This window comes from Crinia signifera, chromosome 6 (assembly GCF_055691185.1).
Source record: "Crinia signifera chromosome 6, ASM5569118v1, whole genome shotgun sequence".
Classification (NCBI taxonomy): domain Eukaryota; kingdom Metazoa; phylum Chordata; class Amphibia; order Anura; family Myobatrachidae; genus Crinia; species Crinia signifera.
Genome location: NC_139222.1, coordinates 164,884,831 through 164,902,228, shown reverse-complemented (window position 1 = coordinate 164,902,228; position 17,398 = coordinate 164,884,831). Strand labels below are relative to the sequence as shown.

The window sequence follows — 17,398 nt, the reverse complement described above, 5'->3', positions numbered from 1 at the left end:
CTACAGGAAAGCTGTCACAATGGTCTGCCCATCCATATAATACGCATCCTCCCGACCTGTACGTACCCCCACTATCCACGTTGGCGTGGCGTTGATTTTATAAAGTGTGGCGAGCGCAGCGGATTACTTGACGTGTATTCCACATCCCTTCGCCATGCTTCGGGTTTGGTGGCTTGCTGCGATCGTCACAATTTATAAAATCAACTCTGCGCTGAAGTGGATAGTGGGGGTATGAACAGGTCGGGAGGACGCGTACCGCGTCCCCTCGCAGGGCACGCTACACTCACCACGCTTCGGGCAGACGTGGATAGTGGGGGTGTTTCAGGAACACATTCACACCTGTCATGTCAGGCAGGTTAAAATGGTCAATGGTTCCCACACAATGTAATAAGCGCTGACTGACTACGCTAACTGCGTAACGCTGACTGACTATGATAACTACGTAAGCTCCGGCTAGCCGCGAATGGACGGGAACACTATGCTGATACTGACAGGGACGCTGGCTGCGGGAACACTACACTGATTCTGACAGAGACGCTACGCTGACTACGTAACTGCCGCCGTGATACTACACAAGTACCTAAACATTTCTACTTTGATGTTACTTATTGTCCGGGCCGCCGACAGGGGGTACTATGGGTACAACTGTCCCAAGCCTATCCGCTCTGACAGAGTGTAGGGCCCAGGCAGCAGCCCGCCAACACCCCCAGCCACCCCTTGCCCACGGGTCAGCCGGCTGCCATCCCCCACTTCACAGCGACGGGCCGTGGGTCCTCCACAACCCGCTTCACATACACAGCAGTCCCCAGGCCCGGGGACATACACAGGCAGTGCAGCGGGCAGCAGGAATACTGGGCGCCCGCAGTGTAAGTCACGCGTGGTGTGATGTCATTATGTGGCTTACAGTGCGGGGGGGGGGGGGCTTGGGATTTTGTCAGACAGCAACACTAAAGGAGAATAATATATTTACTTTTTCCGTAATGTTTTATCACCAATACTGATAGTGCTCGGGGTTTGAAAACTGGGTGTGTCCGTTTCTTTAGTATGTGTCCTGAAGCCAGGGTCTCCATCTTTGGTTCATGCTGCTTTTGCACAGCTTCTACGGAGGATATTCTGACCTGATCGCACTACTGCGAATACGCATGTGTGAGGCCATTTCTACGATAAAATCCTGCTCATTTTTTTTTTTTTTTTTATCATTGGCCATAAGCAAGGTGATTGATGACCACCATTTTCTGGGAGTGTCAGGGAAAGCGCAGGGGTGCCAAGTCATTTGAGGGGAAGGTGTGTGACATTAGCTCATGGCCCGATCCATCTATTTCTGTCGCAGCCGCCGAGTAAGTCCTGGGCTACACAGTAGAAGAAATCATTTGATGGTAAATGAATTTGGGTACTTGTGGACAATCACGGCTCCCACGATGTGCATCCTATGGTAAAAAATCGCATGCAATTTGATCGCATGCGATTTTTAACAGAAATGCATTGAAATTTGTATCAAACATGTTCAATGGCCCCCAAATGTCATTTTTCAGGCTGTACCACCCCCACTATCAACGCGAACCCGAAGCGTGGCGAGCGCAGCGGTACGCGTCCTACGACCTTTTCATACCCCCACTATCCACGTCGGCGTGGAGTTGAGAATAGAAAGCGTGGCGAGCGCAGCGAGCCACCGAGCCCGAAGCGTGGCGAGCGGACACGGATACCTTCACAGGTATACGCGTCCCCTCGCGGGCTTAACAGGTGTCCGCATCCCCTCGCTGCGCTCGCCACACTTTCTATTCTCGACGTGGATAGTGGGGGAATGAAAAGGTCGTAGGACGTGTACCGCCGCCCCTCGCTGCGCTCGACACGCTTCGGGTTTGCGTTGATAGTGGGGGTGGTACAGCCTGAAAAATGACATTTGGGGGCCATTGAACATGTTTGATACAAATGTCAATGCATTTGGATGCATTTCTCTTAAAGATCGCTTGCGATGCGATTGCATGCGATTTTTGAAAAAGTGCCTAAAAACGGCAAAAATCGTATCCAATCGCATGCCACTACATATGGCATGCGATGGGAGCCGTGATAATCCACAAGTACCTAAATTTGCAGCTAATTTACAGACTTTATTATGTGAATGTATTTTTCCTTTTTTTTTTTTTATTATGCTATAAGGCCCCATTGTCTGCTTTTCTTTATACCTGCTGTTTTTGTGATGGATAAGTTTGTCACCTTACCAGTAGCTGCTAAGATGCAGAGAGCAAAAGCGGAAAGAATACAATGAAGTAATTAAGATGATTTCAAAAGCTATGTAACCTGTAATAAGTCAGAAAGCAGAAAGGTATTTCTGCCATCCTGGAATGTTATACCACGTTCAGACTGATAAGCCTAAACGAGCTGGCCTTTACCTGGCATTTAAAGTCAGGGTCATTTTTTGCTGAAAAAAAATTCGAACTATTCCAAAAAAACACGATTTTCGGAACATCCCTAATAATGAGCCTCAGTAGGGTTTTTGTTTTTATTTAGTCATATTTCACATGAATACCTCAAACTATTTTTATGCAATAGATTGTTACAGAAAAATTCAAATACATATATTAAATATTTCTCAAATACATATAGAACACCATTTGTTCTTAAGTACAGATTAATTCGTTTTCTCAGTCACACTACCATAGATGTGTCCCAGGTGACCGTGTGATATATTTAGACACACGGCTCCCTGACTCACATATGGGCGGGAGAGAGCAACCGAAAAATCGGGCGTAAAGCAAATCCAGCTGTTTCAAAAATTAGGATGAATGGGGACCTGATGGATAAATTACTTGTGGAGAAGATAGGCAAATAAATTAATAAAGAAAGAATTACTAGATAGAAATGGATATGGTTAGTGGTACAAGTTACATAACAATAATGGGAAACATATCTATACTGACACAAGTCCCATACAGAAACAAATGGTCACCAAAACTTGCTCTTATATGTATCAACCAAGATTTTTAAAGGACCACATTTAATTCTAGGGATTCATTTAACCCAGTAGGAAATAGGGAACCAAGCTTAAAAATCCAATCTATTTCCTCCTCTTTTCGAGGTTTTGACATGTTCTAATCCAGGCATGTCCAAGGTCAGGCCCGGGGGCAATTGCGGCCTGTGCTATCATTTCAAGCGGCCCGCAGCCTCCAGCTGGAAGCGGGCAGAGCATCAGATGTGGGAAGCACAGCACAGGACACTAAAGCACAGGACACTAAAGGTGGGGCCCCGGCGAGCGCGCCTTTACCTCGCTGTCTGCTGCAGTGAGAAGGTGCCGGCCGCCACAGTCAGGTGTGTTTGGCATCCTACCCCTGCTGCTGCAATCGTATATCACCCTATTCCACAATCAGAGTGACAGCAGTGTTTGGGGAGGGGGGCAGCAAGGGGGAAGCTCCTGTCCTTGCAGTGCCTGCTTTACCTCTCCTTCCTCTGGTTCACACAAGGGGCTGGGAAACATACAGAGAAGGGAGGGCGCAGAGTGGGGGACATGGATTCGGTATGTAATCCCGGCAGTCGGAATCCCAGCGCTCAAAATTCCGACGCTGGAATCCCGACCGCCGAAATTCCGACAAGGGGGTGGACGTGGAGCGCCCCCCCTTGCGGGCTCGCTGCGCTTGCCACGCAGCGGGCCCGGTGCCTCGCTACGCTCGCCACACTAATTTATTCTCTGTCGTGAACACCCACGGAGGCAGAAAGTTTCGGGAATTTGGTGGTCGGGATTCTGGATGCCAGGATTCCGACCGCCGGGAAATTGACTGCATCCCGGGGACATACAGTGAAGGAGGGTCAGGCTGGGGGACATACAGTGAATGGAGGCAGTGATGGCCATTCAGAGAAGGGGGGCAGGGGCAGGCTGGGGGACATACAGTGAATGGGGGTCATACAGTGCAATGAATGGAGGCGGATCCGATACGTAATCCCGGCGGTTGGAATCCTGACACTGGAATCCCGACCGCCGAAATCCCGACATGGGGGGGACGTGGATCGCCCCCCCTTGCGGGCTCGCTGCACTCACCACGCTTCGGGCAGACGTGGATAGTGGGGGTGTTTCAGGAACACATTCACACCTGTCATGTCAGGCAGGTTAAAATGGTCAATGGTTCCCACACAATGTAATAAGCGCTGACTGACTACGCTAACTGCGTAACGCTGACTGACTATGATAACTACGTAAGCTCCGGCTAGCCGCGAATGGACGGGAACACTATGCTGATACTGACAGGGACGCTGGCTGCGGGAACACTACACTGATTCTGACAGAGACGCTACGCTGACTACGTAACTGCCGCCGTGATACTACACAAGTACCTAAACATTTCTACTTTGATGTTACTTATTGTCCGGGCCGCCGACAGGGGGTACTATGGGTACAACTGTCCCAAGCCTATCCGCTCTGACAGAGTGTAGGGCCCAGGCAGCAGCCCGCCAACACCCCCAGCCACCGCTTGCACACGGGTCAGCCGGCTGCCATCCCCCACTTCACAGCGACGGGCCGTGGGTCCTCCACAACCCGCTTCACATACACAGCAGTCCCCAGGCCCGGGGACATACACAGGCAGTGCAGCGGGCAGCAGGAATACTGGGCGCCCGCAGTGTAAGTCACGCGTGGTGTGATGTCATTATGTGGCTTACAGTGCGGGGGGGGGGGGGGGGGGCTTGGGATTTTGTCAGACAGCAACACTAAAGGAGAATAATATATTTACTTTTTCCGTAATGTTTTATCACCAATACTGATAGTGCTCGGGGTTTGAAAACTGGGTGTGTCCGTTTCTTTAGTATGTGTCCTGAAGCCAGGGTCTCCATCTTTGGTTCATGCTGCTTTTGCACAGCTTCTACGGAGGATATTCTGACCTGATCGCACTACTGCGAATACGCATGTGTGAGGCCATTTCTACGATAAAATCCTGCTCATTTTTTTTTTTTTTTTTTTATCATTGGCCATAAGCAAGGTGATTGATGACCACCATTTTCTGGGAGTGTCAGGGAAAGTGCAGGGGTGCCAAGTCATTTGAGGGGAAGGTGTGTGACATTAGCTCATGGCCCGATCCATCTATTTCTGTCGCAGCCGCCGAGTAAGTCCTGGGCTACACAGTAGAAGAAATCATTTGATGGTAAATGAATTTGGGTACTTGTGGACAATCACGGCTCCCACGATGTGCATCCTATGGTAAAAAATCGCATGCAATTTGATCGCATGCGATTTTTAACAGAAATGCATTGAAATTTGTATCAAACATGTTCAATGGCCCCCAAATGTCATTTTTCAGGCTGTACCACCCCCACTATCAACGCGAACCCGAAGCGTGGCGAGCGCAGCGGTACGCGTCCTACGACCTTTTCATACCCCCACTATCCACGTCGGCGTGGAGTTGAGAATAGAAAGCGTGGCGAGCGCAGCGAGCCACCGAGCCCAAAGCGTGGCGAGCGGACACGGATACCTTCACAGGTATACGCGTCCCCTCGCGGGCTTAACAGGTGTCCGCATCCCCTCGCTGCGCTCGCCACACTTTCTATTCTCGACGTGGATAGTGGGGGAATGAAAAGGTCGTAGGACGTGTACTGCCGCCCCTCGCTGCGCTCGACACGCTTCGGGTTTGCGTTGATAGTGGGGGTGGTACAGCCTGAAAAATGACATTTGGGGGCCATTGAACATGTTTGATACAAATGTCAATGCATTTGGATGCATTTCTCTTAAAGATCGCTTGCGATGCGATTGCATGCGATTTTTGAAAAAGTGCCTAAAAACGGCAAAAATCGTATCCAATCGCATGCCACTACATATGGCATGCGATTGGAGCCGTGATAATCCACAAGTACCTAAATTTGCAGCTAATTTACAGACTTTATTATGTGAATGTATTTTTCCTTTTTTTTTTTTTTTATTATGCTATAAGGCCCCATTGTCTGCTTTTCTTTATACCTGCTGTTTTTGTGATGGATAAGTTTGTCACCTTACCAGTAGCTGCTAAGATGCAGAGAGCAAAAGCGGAAAGAATACAATGAAGTAATTAAGATGATTTCAAAAGCTATGTAACCTGTAATAAGTCAGAAAGCAGAAAGGTATTTCTGCCATCCTGGAATGTTATACCACGTTCAGACTGATAAGCCTAAACGAGCTGGCCTTTACCTGGCATTTAAAGTCAGGGTCATTTTTTGCTGAAAAAAAATTCGAACTATTCCAAAAAAACACGATTTTCGGAACATCCCTAATAATGAGCCTCAGTAGGGTTTTTGTTTTTATTTAGTCATATTTCACATGAATACCTCAAACTATTTTTATGCAATAGATTGTTACAGAAAAATTCAAATACATATATTAAATATTTCTCAAATACATATAGAACACCATTTGTTCTTAAGTACAGATTAATTCGTTTTCTCAGTCACACTACCATAGATGTGTCCCAGGTGACCGTGTGATATATTTAGACACACGGCTCCCTGACTCACATATGGGCGGGAGAGAGCAACCGAAAAATCGGGCGTAAAGCAAATCCAGCTGTTTCAAAAATTAGGATGAATGGGGACCTGATGGATAAATTACTTGTGGAGAAGATAGGCAAATAAATTAATAAAGAAAGAATTACTACATAGAAATGGATATGGTTAGTGGTACAAGTTACATAACAATAATGGGAAACATATCTATACTGACACAAGTCCCATACAGAAACAAATGGTCACCAAAACTTGCTCTTATATGTATCAACCAAGATTTTTAAAGGACCACATTTAATTCTAGGGATTCATTTAACCCAGTAGGAAATAGGGAACCAAGCTTAAAAATCCAATCTATTTCCTCCTCTTTTCGAGGTTTTGACATGTTCTAATCCAGGCATGTCCAAGGTCAGGCCCGGGGGCAATTGCGGCCTGTGCTATCATTTCAAGCGGCCCGCAGCCTCCAGCTGGAAGCGGGCAGAGCATCAGATGTGGGAAGCACAGCACAGGACACTAAAGCACAGGACACTAAAGGTGGGGCCCCGGCGAGCGCGCCTTTACCTCGCTGTCTGCTGCAGTGAGAAGGTGCCGGCCGCCACAGTCAGATGTGTTTGGCATCCTACCCCTGCTGCTGCAATCGTATATCACCCTATTCCACAATCAGAGTGACAGCAGTGTTTGGGGAGGGGGGCAGCAAGGGGGAAGCTCCTGTCCTTGCAGTGCCTGCTTTACCTCTCCTTCCTCTGGTTCACACAAGGGGCTGGGAAACATACAGAGAAGGGAGGGCGCAGAGTGGGGGACATGGATTCGGTATGTAATCCCGGCAGTCGGAATCCCAGCGCTCAAAATTCCGACGCTGGAATCCCGACCGCCGAAATTCCGACAAGGGGGTGGACGTGGAGCGCCCCCCCCTTGCGGGCTCGCTGCGCTTGCCACGCAGCGGGCCCGGTGCCTCGCTACGCTCGCCACACTAATTTATTCTCTGTCGTGAACACCCACGGAGGCAGAAAGTTTCGGGAATTTGGTGGTCGGGATTCTGGATGCCAGGATTCCGACCGCCGGGAAATTGACTGCATCCCGGGGACATACAGTGAAGGAGGGTCAGGCTGGGGGACATACAGTGAATGGAGGCAGTGATGGCCATTCAGAGAAGGGGGGCAGGGGCAGGCTGGGGGACATACAGTGAATGGGGGTCATACAGTGCAATGAATGGAGGCGGATCCGATACGTAATCCCGGCGGTTGGAATCCCGACACTGGAATCCCGACCGCCGAAATCCCGACATGGGGGGGACGTGGATTGCCCCCCCTTGCGGGCTCGCTGCGCTCGCCACGCAGCGGGTCCGGTGCCTCGCTACGCTCGGCACTCTATTTTATTCTCCCTCTATGGGTGTCGTGGACACCCACGGAGGGAGAAAGTTTTGGGATTTCGGCGGTCGGGATTCCAGTGTCGGGATTCTGAACGCTGGGATCCCGACCACCGGCAAATTGACCGCATCCCATGGAGGCACTGATGGACATTAAGAGAAGGGGTGCAGAATGGGGGACATACAGTGAAAAAGTTTGGACACCCCTGTTCTAATCCAATGAGACTTACTGGGTTGCCACTGTGTACTTCACTATAATGTCGAACTCTATGTAACAAGTTTTTATTGAGAATGTTAAGCAGCCCATACACGCTGCTATGAGGGCGTGCTTTCCATGCTGTACTAACACGGATCACATTGCATTGCATGTGCATCCGTTGTGCATGCAATGCAATTTGATGAAACCTAAGTACAAAAAGTATGTGCTTGCACATACTTTTAGTACTTAGGTTTCATCACATTGCATCGCATTGCATGCACAACGGATGCACATGCAATGCAATGCGATCCGTGCTAGTACAGCACGCCCACAAAGCAGCGTGTATGGGCTGCTTTACTTCTATGTTCAAGGAATCGGGTTCTTAATGCATGAGTTGTTCTGCCTATATATCTTAAAGTGCCCATACACGCACCGATTTTGCTGTGCGTTTTGTGCTAAATAGCATTACATGCATTATGCATGCGATGCGATCAAAAGACAGAACAAAAAGTATGTGCAGCACATACTTATTATACTGTGCAATGAGATCCCCCCTCCCCCGCTCAACCAGATTCGTTTTCACAATTACACTTTTCCTTATGAGATTTCCCTGCAGTGAAGCAGCAAAGCACAATCAGAAAGCTTCCATCCATAGTCCGTACCCAGAAGGCGCTGCACCAGCCCTCTCTACACCCCCCACGCTCTGCGTATCATGTGACTGCTGCGGTCACCTGACCTACTGGCACTGTTGTTGCTACTGCCGCCGTCGAGTTAACCCGGATGTTTATGCTGCGGGGAGTCCATCGCTGGGGCACTCACACAGTGTAGTGTGACACCGATCACCGAGGAAGGTACATGCAGGAGCACACGTTCATATAGAGCTGATTCTGCTTCTTTATTCCCTATGTATTATCAGGGAAGCGAGGGTCTGTTCTAACTGGCTAACACAGATTTAGGCAACGTTTGGTATTCGAGCTGTTGCTGCACGGCAGTTCCCCCATAGCCCGCTAGCAAAAGCCTTACTGAGACTTGTAGTTCAACAATACTTGGGAGAACACAAGTGGTCTGCTTAAATGTTCACTTCAATTAAGTAATGAACAGGAAAAAATATAAGCCGAACATTTGTGTTATTGTATGCAGTGGGGGATGCTGCAGTAATACACACAGTATAGAGCAGGCCTGGGCATTTGGTTAGTCTAAATCCAAGTAGGCTAAATGACCTGTCACGTGATGGGGGAGGAGCAAGATCGGAAGAAGGGGCCCTTCACCCTTGTCGTCTCGCTTCGCTTGCCACCAGTGGTGGTGTGGAGAGTGATGCTGCAAGACCCCCGGCCTTGCTTCATCCGCTGACCTTAAAATTTCCTTTAGCTCACTTGGATTTAGCTACTACCCTGGGCATTTTTGACTAACCAGGGGTCTATACATAGAAGCTCACTTGGATTTAGCTACTACCCTGGGCATTTTTGACTAACCAGGGGTCTATACATAGAAGCTCACTTGGATTTAGCTACTACCCTGGGAATTTTTGACTAACCAGGGGTCTATACATAGAAGCTCACTTGGATTTAGCTACTACCCTGGGCATTTTTGACTAACCAGGGGTCTATACATAGAACGTTAATAATTTCATCGACAACTAGCACATTTTGGTCCTGATTTAGCATAGATTGTGAAAGCTAAATCTTTCTCTAATGGGAAAATCCATGTGCCCTGCAGGTGGGGCAGATGTAATGTGCAGGAGTTGAGCCCCATACACACTAAATGACTTGGGCCACTATATTAGTGGTGTCACTGGTCAAATATTAAGTGTATACACTGAACAATATTGGAGAACAATATTGTTTCATTGACGTCACCGGGACCCGCTGGACATATAGGTAGCCAAAATCGACCTTCATATTCAGCAAATCCAAATGTATTTCTCTTTGCACATGTTACATTTACCCCACATTGTTTTTGCACATTAGATAAATATTTGTCTTTTGCAATCCATGCTGAATCAGGCACTTTATCAGTTTATAACATTTATTTTCTGCACATCAGGCATATTTGAAATGTTATTTTGAGAGCACTTTTATTAACACCTTTTTGTTAGATGCAGAATTTTGAAGCATGGGCATCTGGTGCTCCATCTGAAGCCATCAAAAAGAATTCTGACATCTTTAAGAAGCTTTTGGAAAAGGACCCTGATGCACACATTGCCTTTGAGTTAAACAAAGAATCAAACCCAAACCTGAAAAATGTCAGCCTCCAGACCAGCTTGATGAGCAAAGTGTTTGCTCATTTTCCTGAAGTGTTGCTGATTGTTCGTTCCCACAATAGAAAGGAAAAAGCTCTGTACACTTTTTTGGCTGATGGACCACGTCTTGGTTCATCATTTGAAATGTCAAAAATTGTGTATATAGCTGTGCCAAGGGATGAAACCCATGAGGGTCTTGCACAAATGTTCAGAGTTATGAAAAGCTTTAACCCCTGTTGGCCGGAAATCCGCATTTTTCTGGTGGATCCTTACTTCAAAGGGGCTGATGCTATTTATGAAGCGTTCCCATCTGCTGAAGTTGTTCTTTCAGCCTTCCACGTTTGCAGACACCTCCAGGAAAATATTTGTCACCTATCCTTGCCCTCCGAGACTGAGCATTTACTGGTAAATACTCTGAAAACCACGATGTGTTCCTCAACTGAAGAGAATCTAAGGAAAATGCACATGATTTTACATCAGTCTGTGAAGCCGAATTTGTTAACCCAGTTGAAACCAGCCTGGCTTCTAGTTGATCGTATCTGGGCCTTGCATCGCTGGAGACGTTGGAGTGACTGCTTTGTATACTTCCAAACAATGGAAGTTATGAGTCGTGATTTCAATGATCTCTACAAAAAATCATTCTCCTTATACTCCACTATAAGTGTTTTGACTGACTTAATCCAGCAGCATTCTTTAGCCCAAGGGCTGCCAGAAATACGGGCCTGCAGTCTGGAAGAGTTAGCATTGCTGGATAACAAAAATAAGAGGATTGAAAGTGCGGTGCCAGAATCTGAAATGGAATTTGAAACTGCAGCAATGATATGTGAGTCCCTGAATGATGTCTGCACCCCTGCAGCATTTGAACTATGCCAGAAAGAGCTGGCAGTTGCACAGGAGTCAGTGCGACGAATTAGGTCCAGTGAAAATGCAGCTACTGTTCAGCTTTATGAGAAGCCCAGTGAAGTTAATTGGGCAAAACCAAAGACCTGTACATGCAGTTTTAACAAAAGCTTAAAGCTTCCTTGTCGCCACATTTTAGCTGTGCTACGCGCCGATGAGGAGGTTCTGCAGCCTGATATGCTTTACAAACCCTGGCAGAAAGATACTGAAGGTTTTGAATCTATGCTTCCCGTGTCGTCTGACACCTTGGGTATTTTAAAGGGGGACAGAAAAAATGTCCCAGAAAAACAGCTGTTTGTTGATTCCATGACCAGCCAAATCACACAGTTATTAGCAGAGTGCAGTGATGACGTATTTCAAAAGCGCTATAATACTTTGAGGGAATTAGCAGATACATGGATTGGGCCTTATGAGGAAGTGAAGCTATAGTCTAGGACTATATTTGACTGTGTTTATTTGCTTTGCCATGTTCTAGATGAGGCATACTTAGAGGATGTACAGTGGTAGGCGTCACATGTTCTCAGGTCTGGTTTTCAAGGAAAACTGTATAGAAGCTTTTTTTTTTTTTTTTTTATTACAATTTTTTTTAAATTTGAGACAAGTGTACCAACATGAGATTCTCATATTCGTCGGTCGTACACACTGGGCGACGAGCGTTCTGAGCAAAGCTACTTCACTCAGTCTCTCTCAGCAGCACGGTGTGCTGAGCGAGGTTTCAGGAGCCGTGTTCTCCTTTGAAAACACTGGCCATTATCGATCAATAACCTGCGTACAGTTTATTAATTGCTGCCGGATTCAGACCGGCGGGTCCGCACATTTAAATCGCTGTCTGGTCTACACACACAGCAATTGCCATGCGTTTTCAGGCATTTTCTGAGCGATTTAGTAAAATCACTCAGAAAATGTCTGAAAGTGGTCCCGTTTGTAGGGCCCATAACATTTGTACTGTACAAACACAATAGGACCCCTGGTAGCCTCCAGTGCCCCAGCAGGGGGTTATGAGTCTATAATCCTTATATACAACATCTATATACAGCTGCAAGGAAATAGGTGGTACTCACAAAACTTGAAGATATTTAAAAAATGCTGGCGCTACATGAGTGCCGCCTATTTCCATTTTTTTTTTTTGTTTTTTACACATATACAAAATGTAAACCTGTATGCAAAAGAAAACTCAACCTTACCTGAGCTAAAGGTTAATCTGATGTTTTTTTTCTAATTACTGTAGAAGGCGAGGCAAATATTGCCCACGGGTTGGTGACTAACAAAGCAGATGTGAACCATTGGTGGTTCAATGTAAATCTCTATAAGTGACCACATTTTATTTTCTTGTCAATAATAAAACAAATACTATCATCCGGGTTCAATATACTTCATGTGTTTGGTTAAAAAAAAAAAAAGCCACAAAAGTTTTTGTGATTTATTTGTTGCCAATAGTTGTCAACATTTTGAAGTTACTGTCCATCTGATGAATGGCTGAAACAGGCACTGACTCATGTTAACATGGAACATGTGTTCCTCTTGGCTCTTGCACTGCAAAGCCTGGTACTGCCTTGGAATTTCTCTACAAAAAGTCCTAGGCTGCTTTTACAGGGAAGGTGGGGAAACCTGCAGTCATCATTGCTTCTGCAAGTACATATATATATTTGATGATTGTAAACATCCAGCAGCCCCCAAGTCTCTACAATCATTCCATGTTGGTAGCATTACTTAAAAAGCACTGAGTATGTCCAAATTAATACCAATATATTCCTAAGTACTTGTGTATTATCTGGGCGCCCAAGATTTCCATCGTACGACATAGCTTTCAAATTGGACCCGATTTTAATTGTACAGGCACTCTGATGGGTGATAACAATGGGGGTGCATTCAACATAGTAAACGCCACCCCCACTATCAACGCCCACCCGAAGAGTCGCGATTGGCGGCGGTACGCGTCCTCCGACCTTTTCATACCCCCACTATCCACGTCGGAGTGGAGTCGATTTTAGATAGTGTGGCGAGCGCAGCGAGCCACCGAGCCCGAAGTGTGGCCAGCGGACGCGGATTACTTCACATGTAATCCGCGGGGCTCGCCACGCTTCGGGCTCGGTGGCTCGCTGCGCTCGCCACACTATCTAAAATCGACTCCACGCCAACGTGGATAGTGGGGGTATGAAAAGGTCGGAGGACGCGAGACTGAGGGATTCCCAGGTGATGTCCTCCCCGAGCCAATCAGGAGCTTTCTTCAGGGGGAGTGCCACGCGTGGCTCAATAGACGCCTATGTTAAAGATTAACATGGTCAAATGTGGGCGGTTCCCACCAAAGGACGCACATGTTAAACTTTAACACTCACCAAAAAAAGAGGCTCTTTGCCTCAAAATGTAGGGATTGTTTTGAATTCCACGTTTTAATATATTTGACGATTTAGTCCTCTGAATGCTGCTGCATTTGTTGTTGTTTTTTTTGCCATAAGAGGCCAAGTGCACCAGGTATGTTGACACGAATGTGTAGTGCTGAACCAAACACCGTGATATATATATTTCGTCATTTATTTTTTTCCTTTAAGTTTATAAACTCTTGTTCATTGTTACGCTTCATAACAGATATTCCCTGAAATCATCTTGAATGGGAGATCGCCATTCAGTTTCTTATACGACCTGTACCCAGCTAGATCAGCAGCAATCGGGACCCAGCAGGTCCAGCTTATGCCAAGCATGACAAGGGTAGGGAGTGGGTACCCCCTGTTAGTGAAGTCTCCTTTCTGAAGTCTGATGGAGGATGACGCTGGTGATGCATGGGAGTGCGCTCTTTCTAGGTGTAGATTCTCCATCTGAGTATGGCCTCCAGTGTGAGTGATTCATTCTCTTTATACGCAGTCACTTTCAGAGACGTGCTCATAACACTCCCATAAAACACAGAAGCTCCACGCACCAGCTCAGTCACCTGCTGTCACCCCCTTGGAACACTCAATACAATTCTAATACATTTCAGTCACTGTGTATCTGAATCCGTACTCTGTGTGCTTACAATTAGTGTGCAGATTAAAAATTTGCTGCACTGCATCTTACACCGTCAGTTTTGTAGAAAAAGATCCTGCATTTCTTTAACTACAGTACACACGGGATTATTTAGTACGCAAGTGGTTTTGCAGATATTGTGTTTTTTTTCCCTTTGTACTGCATATGGGACATCAAGCAACTATGCGATATTCAGAGTCTTGTGCATCTGGTGCCCATACACTCGGGTGATTCACATGCGATTTGGTCACTTTTCATTAGATTGCGGCGATAAATCGCATGAAAAGCATCCAAATCCCATGTGATATCAGGTCCGAATCAGACGCATCGCATCGGAGCCTGTGGGCTGTATTCAATGCGGCTGACGAGGGGGTTAAATGGTGGGGATCTCTAAAAACAAGCGATCCTTGCCGTCCAACCCCCGCACCGGCCGCTCACCCTATTCTACGTTCCGGGGTAATCCTCATTGTCAGAGGACGGCGTGGAATCCCCCAAACAGCGAGGCTCGCGGCTAATGCACGGAGACTGCTGCATTTAGCCGTGAGCCTCGCTGTTTTCGCGGCGGCACATGCCACTTCCCCTTCGCTACAAAAACCTAGCGAGGGGGTAACGGCGTGTGGAAACTGACCCTGCGAGCAGTCACAGCTCCCTAAAATCATTGAATACACCCCCGTGAGTCGCACGAGTGTATGGTCAGCTTTAACCTGGGTGCACATTAGACGACACAACAAACAACGTTGTCGTCAACTATTTGTGCGCATGTTACATTTGTCTGACCTGCAATGCACATGGTTGTCTTCCATTAGAGAAAGATTTTGCTTTGCGATCAATGCTGAATTAGGCCCATAATGCGTACACACTGGACAATATGCATGAATATATTATTGTGCATATGGTTAGCAAGATTTGCATTCTTTCTGAACAAGCAGTGTAACACTGTGGCTTCTGTGTCATATTCAGCATTTACATGTCATAAATAATGCTGTTTACAAAGCTGTGTGAGAGGGGAGGCCTTAAAATATCTCCCTAGTTCTTCCAAGAGCATTAGATTTGGGGAAGTAAATGGTTCCTCTTAATAAAAGTTTTTTATCTAAAATATCTTTAGCCGTGTGTGTGTGTGTGTGTGTGTGTGTGCGTGTAACAGCTTGTGTGTTTGGGGCTGATTCACCATGGTACTCATGTTTGTCACATGGTGTGTGTCTAGTGTTAAGATCTCAATTCTAAAGGTGTGTACACACGGGGGCGATATTGGCTGAAACAGCTGGGAATATGGTCGCTGAGCGCTCCCGTGTGTACACCCTAATAGTTGCTGGTCGCAGGAGGTCAGCTCCAGGGAGGACAGCGGCAGAAGGATTCCCTTGCTGCTCCCCCCCCCCCCCCCCCCTTCCAGACGCTGCTCCCTCCCTGCACCCTTCCAAGTGACAGCGGCTGCTGCTCCTGCCCCCCCCCCCCCCCCCCCCGCCCCGTGCCGCTGCTCCCTCCTGCCTTCAAAGTGACATCGGCAGCGTCTGCTGCTGCTCCCTCCCTCCTGCCATCTTCAAAACAAATCGGTCCATAATATACAATAGGGATTAATTACTAATATTTAATAAGTGCAGTAAATATATAAAAGCTAAATGGCCTTTTTCACATTTATTTGTAAACAACATTTGTAGGTTTATTTTGTTTCCAGTATTAATTGTATTTTATAATCCAGTTATTTGTTTGATTTGGAGCACAGTAATTCTGTAAAAGCATACAGTAATTTTAACTGGATTTTAGTATGCATGCTCCTGGATGCAGCGGCAGTCCTTAGGTACAGTAAGTTTATTACAGTACGCACGGTTATGGTCACAGTTAGAAGGCCTAAAGTAAGTGGTTTGTAATATGCATGTTCCAAATTGATGTAGGTAGACCTTAGGTGAATGAATTATAGCAACAAGTTTCTGGTTGCAGTTAGAAGTCCTCCGGTGAGTGCAGTAGATTGTATTATTAGCTGCCAACTGTGTGTATTGTAGCAGGCATGGTTCTAGTTACAGCAGGTACTTCTCAGGTGAATTTGTAGATAGTGCTTAGATGAATAAATTGCAGCAGGCATGGTTCTAGTTACAGCAGGTCATCTCCAATGAATGGTCAATAGTCTGAAAGATTATAGTTGATATAAATAATTCTCAAGTGAGAAGATTATAGTATGCATGGTTCGGTTTGCAGTGGCGCAGTCCAAAAATGAATTATAGTATGCATATAGAGGCAGTAGTTAGTCCTCAGATGAATGGATTATGACAGTGTTTTGCAGTAGATAATCATTATATGAGTATATTGCCTTATAGTAAGGAGTCATAATTGAGTGGATTGCATTATGAGATATATTAAATGCGGGCGGCGAGCCCTGACAGCGAGCTATACGGAGAGCAGTATTCAATGCCCTCCCCTTCACTCGCCGTTTCCACTTTGCCTATTCCCTGAGGCAAAGTGGAAACGGCAAGTGTGGCCATCAAAACGGCAGGGCTCACCACAAAATGCAGCGTGCTCACTGCATTTGCGCTGAACCTCACCATTTAAGGGGATCCTCACCGTGCTCTGACAACGAGGATTTCTCCCAAATATTGAATATGGCGAGGGGGTTTGGAAGGAGAGGATGGCTTTTCCTCACCAAAAAAAAACCCCATCCTCACCGTACAAACCCCCCTCGCCACCCGCATTGTATATATAGTACCTCTATGTATATCATTATTGCCCTCATATGGGTGGATTGCTTTAGAGCAGGCATGTCCAACGTTGGCACTCCAGATGTTTTGAAACTACACATCCCAGCATGCTTTGCCACAGTTTTGCTATTAGAGAATGCTAAAACTATTGCAAAGCATGCTCGGATGTGTAGTTTCAAAACATCTGGAGGGCCAACGTTGGGCATGCCTGCTTTAGAGCATGTTATAGTAAGGTACCCTCAACTTATTTGATTGCAATAGGCATGTTTCTGGTGATATTAAGGGGTCCTCAGAAGACTTGACGGCAGTATGTATGGTTCTTGTTGTAGTAGATGTTGCTTAGGTCAATGTGGTGGTCATCAGGTGAGTGGATTGTAGTATGGATTGTTCAGGATGTAGTAAGTATGCCAGGCAGGGTCTGGTTGTAGTGAGTAGCTGCCAGGCAAGAAGATTGTAGTATTCATTGTTCTGGTTGTAGTAAGGAGTCACCAGGCAAGTGGATTGCAGTATTCATGGTTCTGGTTGTAGTAAGGGGATTGCAGTATTCATTGTAG

The 17,398-nt window shown here is 46.5% G+C and overlaps 1 protein-coding gene across 1 annotated transcript; it reads left to right on the top strand.

The window, feature by feature from the left end:
- Positions 1-8,713: 8,713 nt before the first annotated feature.
- On the top strand, positions 8,714-12,513 carry ZSWIM1 (zinc finger SWIM-type containing 1). The gene is made up of 2 exons (XM_083147902.1): positions 8,714-8,869; positions 10,114-12,513. Exon 2 carries the CDS (start codon positions 10,114-10,116, stop codon positions 11,584-11,586), a length of 1,473 nt encoding a protein of 490 aa, XP_083004028.1. The 5' UTR covers positions 8,714-8,869; the 3' UTR covers positions 11,587-12,513.
- Positions 12,514-17,398: the final 4,885 nt, after the last annotated feature.